General features: G+C 43.4%; 1 protein-coding gene across 1 annotated transcript in view; it reads right to left on the bottom strand.

The window, feature by feature from the left end:
• Window positions 1-1705: 1705 nt before the first annotated feature.
• LOC104490383 (xanthine dehydrogenase/oxidase-like) overlaps window positions 1706-9194 on the bottom strand; it is a gene marked incomplete at both ends in the record, with an annotated part of 19638 nt that continues 12149 nt past the window's right edge. Inside the window, 6 exons of the mRNA XM_010132657.1 lie at window positions 1706-1875; window positions 2520-2609; window positions 3064-3238; window positions 3748-3932; window positions 7617-7726; window positions 8588-8681. Coding sequence (XP_010130959.1) covers window positions 1706-1875; window positions 2520-2609; window positions 3064-3238; window positions 3748-3932; window positions 7617-7726; window positions 8588-8681 — 824 coding nt within the window. The remainder of the gene's footprint in view (window positions 1876-2519; window positions 2610-3063; window positions 3239-3747; window positions 3933-7616; window positions 7727-8587; window positions 8682-9194) is intronic.

Here is a 9194-nt window from a genome sequence, read left to right as displayed (position 1 = left end):
GAACCTTCCCACAGCAGGAACTGAAAACAATGATATTTTTTCTTTGAAAAGTTCACTTTTCCGTGCTTCTGCAGTAATGCCTCAGAATGCCTGAGAGTTCCTCTTAGTCAGAAGTAGAGGCAGACGATTTCCAATTTACACTCGCTGGTCAAAATCTGACTCAGGTGAAGGGGAAATTTTCAGAACCAACATTTTGACAAATATCACCATAGGATGAGATACTCCTGTCACCTGACAAAATACTTTCTCTGCAGAAGAATACAGGCTCACAGCTTGAAATGTGAGTGCACAACACAAATACAAAAGAACGTGTACAGCAGCCTCTAGAAAACGCAGCCCACTGTGGTCACAGGCATCGCTCTGATGCTTTCTCTACGGCCCCGTCTGCGCTGGTGGTAGTAATAATGTTCATGCATCTGCAGCACTCACCAATGACCACGTTGTAAGACTTAAGATTTAACCATGATAACAGAGCAATTTCTTTCATAACCTGGGAGATGCACATATCTGTGCATCTGTGACCACCACGCTGCCCATCCTGTGACAGACCACTATCGGAAACCTCTGGACAGGAAGCCTGAATAGGCAGGAAGCATTGTCTAAGGAGTTCATGCATCTGCAGCACTCACCAATGACCACGTTGTAAGACTTAAGATTTAACCATGATAACAGAGCAATTTCTTTCATAACCTGGGAGATGCACATATCTGTGCATCTGTGACCACCACGCTGCCCATCCTGTGACAGACCACTATCGGAAACCTCTGGACAGGAAGCCTGAATAGGCAGGAAGCATTGTCTAAGGAACGAACAGCACATCACAAGGCTATTGAGGATAACACCGGGTAATGCAGTGCAGAGTATCCCATATCTGCATTGAGGGTAAGGGCAGCTGAGAGCCTGCAGAGCCACCACAATGTAAACACAATTCGGAATTGTGGGGGGCAGTCGGTCCCACAATATATTAGCATTAAATCTCATGGGATAATGTAGATGGCGTCACCTGCCATCATAGGCACTTTAGAGCTGGTTAGTCACTATTGTTAAAAATAACGCACCAGCCACGTCCTGCATAGACAAGATGTTTTCAGAGCGCGCTGAACCTATCCACCTTGCTACAGCCAAGCACAAACAGGCCTGCATCTAATACCTGCAGTTACCTCAGAGAGGACTGTTACACAGAGGACTTAATCATAGCCAGTGCAAGCAAGCAGCATGCAAGGCAAAACCAGAAGAGAGCACACGCACAGCTGACTCACCAGCAGAGCGCGGTGGTGGAACTGCACGTTACAACCTAAGTTTTAAGGCAGATAGGAAAGAGTATGGTCAAGCTGCATGCTCTGGCTAAAGATCATGATGATCCTCTCAGATATTGCGGTGCTCTCCTACACTGCTCCTTTTTAAGCCTGCATGCTTGAGTATAAGGCATGGAACATGCAAGAAAGTTGCCTAGCACTGAGGGTTTTGTGCTTCAGCAGAGCTCTGAGTTTGGTGTTAATTCCCTCATATTTCCTCTGACGTAGACTTGCAAGGCAGCTGTAACGCAAACAGCTTGCCTCCGTGTAACAATGCGTGATGAACTGGAATTCCGATGAATGCAAAAACCTTACCCTCAGCTGCAACTTGATGCAGCTCAATGTTTTCTAAGCCACCAGGCACTGGATGTTTCAAACATCTGAATCTGAAACTTAGAAGCAACACTTACAGGATCTTAGCGTGGGCTTTGGTGCTGGTCACCAGTGTCAGATACAGCTCATTCTCATAGCGAGGGATGTCATCACAGTAAACAGCTTCTCCACACGCTTGTTTGACTGCTGAAACATGCATCAAAGGCCGGCCCACCGTATCTTCTACTGCCTGCCCCTTGGGCACTTCCTAGAGTAAAACACATGACTGACTACCACACTGCTTAGATTGCAGGGGACAGAAGCGTTGATGGGAGAGCAAAAGGCACCATGAGACATTCTAGTGAGATGGGGGACCGGATAGGGCTCAGTCCTGTGGGAAAGGAAGGTAAACAAGATGGAGCGGCCTCACAAAGGGGGCTGTAGAAAATGAAGTGAAAAGGAATTTGGTTTTTGAAACCGCTATGGAAGAAAAGGGTTTGACGATAAGGGATGTGACATCTTGTATAAAAGGTTCAAGTTCTGGACCTATTTTCTACTCTCAAAGCTGAAGAGAACAGTTCGTTACCAGAGAAATAAGGAAGAAGATATCCTAAATCTGAAGTCTGAGAGATGCAAAGCAAGGCAGGCTGTAACTGGGGTAAGTAGAAGGGCAGCTTCAGTTTGGACATGGAGCTGGCTGTGGGAGGAAATTGCACAGGAACAGTCTTGGACAACGACAGGAAAGAACATCGTATTCTAAAGCAAGGAAGGGACTAAGACCCAAATAAAAGCCTCTGAAACAGCATTATGTAAGTTGCTGTGTTCCCCACACGCAGGGTAACACAAAGAGAAGCTGCACAGTTTGAGATACAGAAAATCCCTGGTCTATGTCGTGAAGGTACTGCTACTTACTTGGAAGAGCTGGGCATTTGCAATGGGATCTTTGTGAAACAGCTCGGTAGCACTGATGTAGGTCGAGGGGATGGGCTCACACAGATTGTTCTGCCAGAGACATATTAAAGAACAATCATCTTTCCTGACAATCCCTTTCTCATGTTCCCTAGTAGCCATGCTATTCCCCATTCTCCATCCTCCAGTGAAGATAATTAATCTTTTACTGGGCGAAAGGCAAAACAGGGCTCAGGCTCTGTGCAAAGAATAGCCACAGACCCACAAGAGCAGCTGTAATGCAATGAGAAGTCCAAGAATTCTCCCATGAACCCACAGATCAGCATCCTTCCACAGCAAGGTGGGGATGCCACAAGGAAGGAAGTGGGAAGATCCACTAGTCACTGTCATACAGGTAAGGAGTAGAGTAGCTCTAGCAGCTAGTGCAACACAGAGTTTGTTAACAGCTATGACTCTGCCCGAACCTGAACCCTCCCCCTGCCTTCCCCATCAAGACAGCATATGCAGGTCCTCCTTCCCCAAATCTGCCTTCCCTAGCAGCACTCACTGTGCCCTTGTGGTTCTTGCTCAGTTTCTGCAGGACAGTCAGGTAGAACTTGAAGAAGAAGCTGAGCGTGAGTGTGCGTCGGAAATCCACCATCCCACCAGGCACGGAGGGAGGCAGATCCATCTCACCCGCCAGTAAGCGGCAGGCATCCTGCAGCAGCTTCTCATTCCAGTCTCTGTAAGGGAACAAAGGTGTCACAGAGCCCTTGCTCAGCCCTAAATATCATCGGGGAAGACTAACTTTTCTGACGTGGTAGCCCCACAAGCTCTCGAGCAATAACCACTTATTCCATCTCTGTTTATAGCATATGTGTCAGCTTTGCTCTCATCTTCGGCTCACGTCACCTTTTCCAAATATATGGCAAAGCTATTATGTAAGAGCACAGATTTCTCAGTTCAGTTAAAAAAAAAAAAACAGTTTTGTAGGTCATGCCCACATCTACCTACTGTCGGCTTCAACAGAGAAGCGAATTTAGCAAGGAAATCGCTCTCTCAATGAGGCTGACATAGATCTTTAAGGCTAAGTAGTACTGGAGGAAACAAGGCATCACGTAAAACACAGGCTGCTGCAGAAATGTGGCTACACTTCTTCCCCCTTCTCCTTTCGTGTACTATCAGAGAGGATTTAGGGTATTTGAGGGTACAGTTCCATTAGATAGCCTTTGTATCACAGAAAAATTCCTACCTGCCCTTGAGCTCCTGGCAAGTTTTTAGTGCCAGGACAGTTGTAGGGGCCATTCCTCCATAGCTCAGTTTTATCTCCTCCACTTGGCTGCTGCCTTCTTGGAATAGGACTCTCATCCCACAGGTCACAATAGCAATGTCATCCTCCCGACGAGAAGCCTGCTTGAAAGCTGAGAAGTATTCACCCTAGAAATCAGGAAAATATTTCTTTATTCTTTACCTTGGCATGCTCTGGAGTACAAACATGGACAAGCTGTTAATCTCTCTAGATGGATGAGCTATTCCAGGGAACTGTATCTGGTTGATTCATCCTGCGGGGCCAAGCAGGACATGTTTGTTCAAGCAGCACTGTGTATTTTCACATGATTCAACATTAATTCTAATGTGTTGGATCAGTGGTTATTAGCCAGCCCAGGACTGTGTGGGAAATAGGCTTTGACAGAGATCTGCTCGTACCTGTCACATTTTTGCCATATCTTGATGGGAAGAACCAGGACAGGTTTTTTTGTACATAAACAATCTTACAGTTTCTCAGCAACTTTTTCTTTCTGCCAGGCTGCTAAGCTGGGAGTCTAATCAGTAAAACTCACATAAACTCCTTCCCTTTGGAAGACTTTGAACTCTGCAAGAACCGAAATCAATTATCACTAATGTCTCAGTTCTAGAATAGACCACACTAATTAATATGAGACAACTTCAATCTGTGGCTAAAAATACAATTCTCAGTAAGTATCCTAATCCTCTGCTGGTCTCCAAAGAGCAAGACAATCCTTTTTTAAATGCACCAGCAACTACAACTCACAAAATTCAGCAGCTCTCCTATGCAGAGAGGCGGTATACGAGATTAACACTCTACCAGAATACGCAGAGTGATGGTGTCACTCTGGAGTCACAGTACAGTCAGCTCATCCCCTTGCCTGTCCTGCAGATTGTGACAAACTGCTGTTCAGGCATCCTGCAGACTAAGGGAAGAATCAGACCCAATGTCTTTGTGCAGCCCTCCTGGGGAGTTTTCTCCCAAGTTACATCTTCAGTAGCTTAGCCAAGCGACTGCACAGCACAGCAATCTGTTTCATTAATTATTTCTCATCAGCGGACAACAATTCCTCTATTGTTGGCAATGAGAAGAGTTTCACAAGAGGCCCCTTTTGTGCATTGACAACTTGTTACTAGAGATATAACTGAAGAGTGCATTTCATTTCCTGAATTCAAGTAATTAGTGGGAAGCCAGCATATAATAGCAGAGGAGAATCAGTATCACCCTCCCCATGAGGACATTCTGCCACTCCGCATATTAAACCTATTAGCTTTCAAAGAGGAAAAAAAAAGCAGCCTCTTCTCTCACTGCGCACTTCAGAGAAGATTTCCGATAACATGATTGCAACAAGAGGGCAAAATTTGCCTTGGCTCCTTGCAAGACACTTAGTTTTCCTGATACAGAGTCCTGTGAGAGAAAAGGCACTCGCTATTTTTCCTCACGAGGAGCGTAGGTAAGGTAGCGATCACATCAGCAACCCACACCTGCCCTACCTCTTGGTAAAACAGAGCATATCCCCTCTAAACTATCACCACGAATGTTTCTAGGTGTTAGTTATTTTCACAGGAAAACCAAGCAACCTTTAGCCCCTCTTAAGGGCTGCATATTAGAGACCTAGATTAACCTCCCCTCACCCCTCCTGGACACCACAGGCTCTAGAAGATTCATAGGCAATATTCACAATTGCAAAAGCATTGTTTCTATGCCAGCTTTTTGAGTCCACCGCTGTGGAATGTAGAGATCAACAACGGATGATGGTTGGAGGATACTAATTTAAAGGATGCAGTAGGATTTCATGACCACTTTGTGTCTTTTCAACAGAGCAAAACTTGTGATACTATGAGCCTGTGATGGCACCACCGAGCCAACATAGGTTAAGATTGTTTTCCAAAGACAGAAATATATAGCAATTGTGTTGTCGGGCTTTTGCTATTTGAAAGCCAGAAAATGTCTGTGTGATACAGAGTACTGTTATCATTCAAACAAAGTAACAGTGACAAATGTGATAAAGATGATGCAAGGGAAAAGACATCAAAAGCTGATGATCACTGACACAAGTGGTGTATAACATTTGTGAACATCATCTGGAACACAAGGAATGTTTTTACAGCCTAGAAGAGAATGAGGGTTGTTAAGTGAAAGATACGACCTGTTCCTGGAACGCCTTGTTATATACAAAAAGCTAAGCAGTTTTCTTTTTTGGAATTTGTTTATATTTTATCTTTAAACCAGTGAGTGTTTCCTTTTCTAAATACTGTCTCTGCTCAGCTGCAAGCACCTTACAAGTATAGACTCAAAAGTCTTTATTCCCCGAGCATCTTAAATATCTGACACACAAACTAGCAGGAGAAAAAGGCAATACCTCCTCTCCCTTAACAGCCTCTCCGTGAGGAAGCCCACCCTGAGCTCAGTGCCCCCACAGTAACACTGAATTGTACACACTGCTAAACTTCTTTAAGCTAATTCTTTCTGCTGTTGGGCCAGTCTTACCCTTGGTGTGACAAGTCACATCAATGCAAGAGGTAATACCAGTTTTAAACAAGTATAAACTGAAAAATTTGATCTAGCTGTGTGCTGGCACAGCCCTGCTTCCAGTTGTGAGGAAATCACAGTTCCAGAAGACTTTGCCTGCCACACGCCAGCACCTTCAGACATCCGCTGAAGAACTTTAGTCTTCCTGACTTCATGTTTGTGAACAAAGATTAGCCAAGAAACTGTAAAGTAGAGAGTTCAAAAGTTGTTTTAGTTTTCCAGATCAACGAGCTGCATGTAACCTAGGGATGAAGCCATTGCCCTGCTGGTAAACATTCTTTGGTTCTGTGAACTTGCCCTGTGACTGTCATATGGATGGAGGAATATGGTGTTTTCCATTGACTACCCCAAACGTGTTTCTCATTTTGTCAGAAAGCAATGTTTCCTGTGATTAACACAAGATCAAAGGAACATCACTCAGAAACAGACAGAAAACCACCATAAAATAGCTGTGTTCCTTTAATAGTTAGATACAAAAATCAGAGAGAATAGACAAAGAATACATTGATTCTACCCCATAATATGACGACACTTCAAGTAAATCAGCATTTGCCATTTATAAAGAAAATGTGTCACTACATGTAGCCTCCAGCCCTGAAAGGGCTTCACAGCTATAAAATTACAGTCTGATGTTCTCAGTCCTAAAGGGAAAAATAGTTTTACCTCTTGGACACTCCAAGTCAGTTATGGTTCATGCAGCTACAGAAGGGAAATATTCGTTGTTCTATTTGAAGAACATTTCGCAGGCTCTCTTGCAGTTGCAAGTCCACGTTGCCGAAATGACCTAATAATCATTAGTCCTAATGGTTTCAGTCTTGCAAGGAAAGAATGCAGGAACTGAACTACCCTCTTATCCATACACGCTTTCCCCCATTTCTTTTCCCATTTCAGTTCACAGAAGTGAAGCAGGAACCTCAGGAACCTTCACTTTATTTTGGGAACTGCTATAGCATCTTTGCTGAACAATTTTGCAACAGAACTTAGATCTCTGGGAACATCACTTTGTCACCTTTCATCATGAGTGAAGGCACTCAAAAAGCTCCAGACAATAAAGAGAAATTAATATTTCTTGCACTAGAAAACTTATTGTGCTTTATCAAAGAGTGCAGCTCCCCTTGCTTGCCAAAACTAGTAGGTTGCTAGATATTCACTGAATCATTTACTTGCTTCCTGGTTCACTTGGGGCTACATAAGCATTTGGAGCTCAGCCTCCCAGGACAAAAGTACGTAATATTGAAAATAACACTCAAATAACAGCATTTTAGTTCCATGGACATTGAAGTTTTCTCCTACAAGCTTACCTTCTTAGTGCAGGGTATTTCAACAGAGAGAAGTATTTCTTCGGGCTTAACTATTGTCTTTCTGTATCCAGTGAAAAACTTCTCATCCATTGTGATAGTTCTTTTGCCTCCTGTAGAGCAAAGAGAGATCGGGGCAGGTGAATAAACAACTCAGATGAAGAATGGCAATAGTGAGTGTGAAAGAGCTTTCAGCTTACACGAATCACTCTTGATAGGATAGCAGTTTGCATTTTTCCACCCGTTATCACTGAATCAGGAAGAGTTTACTCAGAATTGCTTTGGTCCTTATAGAATCTATGAAAGCTTCTGCCTACATATGAAGTTTTATTTGCACAGGAACTGATCAGAGATCTCCCTCCTCTATGAAATGAAAGCTGAGCCTCCAGGTGAACCAGTTTCCAACACCCCAATATAATACCCCCTTTCCCCTTTCCTTAGTCTGTAGACAAGCCAGTACAAGAGGAAGTCACTGATCAAGGGCCATATTTCAAAAGAATTCTTCCTAAGAGCAAATACAATTTGCATTTACATTTGACTCTCTTCATAGGAAAAAAAAAACCCACCCAAAAAAAACAAAAAAATCCCCTCCAAAAACCAGGTTGCAATCTTTATCTGAAAAATCCACATGGATCAAAGTTTGACAGTGACAGAAGCAATTCACAATCTCATGCCTATTGTTCTTCTTGAATAGACATCTCCAACCAGCTCTTCACAAGGACATGTCTGAGTACACACACAGTACCAGAGATTCATTCTGGCACAGAAGTTCCACATTCTCTAGGAAACAAACCTTAGGCCTGGCCTTAGGACTTGAGCCTCAAAAAAGGCTCGAAACACCTGAAGACTCAGACTAAGCCTATTTTACATATTAACTTCCATTTTCAAGTTCTGACCTGACCTAACAATCCACGGCAGAGGACCGTTGACTATCCCACTCCCCTCAGTGCCACAAGGAAGTGTCAGTAACTTACCATTTGATACCAGAGTCAGTTTGCTTCCACTTGCCATTAACACAGGATTTAAGTCAGAAATTGGGCTCGCTGTCATTATGTTCCCACCAAGAGCCTAAAGTGATGATACATGTATCAGATAAATATTAAAAATCCTGAAGATACAGCCAGCTTACAGCCATATTAAAAATCCTGAAGATACAGAGCATCTTTAAATCTTGCATTAATCCATATACACTGCACTAGGGGTTAGCTCTGCTTGAGTTTGTTCTGATAAATTCCTTTTGCTCTCTCAATTTTAGACCGTTAGTGGAGTGGTAAAATCTAAGACCTGTGAATTCAATTGCTGTCCCAGTCAATACTGCTGTTTGCCTGCAATAGTTTTAGGAACAGTCTTTGGGTAATGCATCAGAAGCACCTTATGCTCAAACCACGTATGCCCAACAATGCCAAAACTCAACCTCTGTAGCTGCAAAGATCCATGAAAGTCTAGAACATCTACTCAGTAACAATGTACAGCCAGCAGTATCTCGTGGAACAAAATTTTGTGTTTCGTAGGTTGTTTCATCTGCCTGCTTGATATTTTTTCTTTCAGTACACAGAGGTTTAACACACCAAACCCTCCCCC

The sequence above is a fragment of the Buceros rhinoceros genome, unplaced genomic scaffold (genome assembly GCF_000710305.1).
Source record: "Buceros rhinoceros silvestris isolate BGI_N320 unplaced genomic scaffold, ASM71030v1 scaffold37973, whole genome shotgun sequence".
Taxonomy (NCBI): Eukaryota; Metazoa; Chordata; class Aves; order Bucerotiformes; family Bucerotidae; genus Buceros; species Buceros rhinoceros.
The sequence above is the reverse complement of the archived record's forward strand: the minus strand, read 5'-3'. Positions and strand labels throughout refer to the sequence as shown.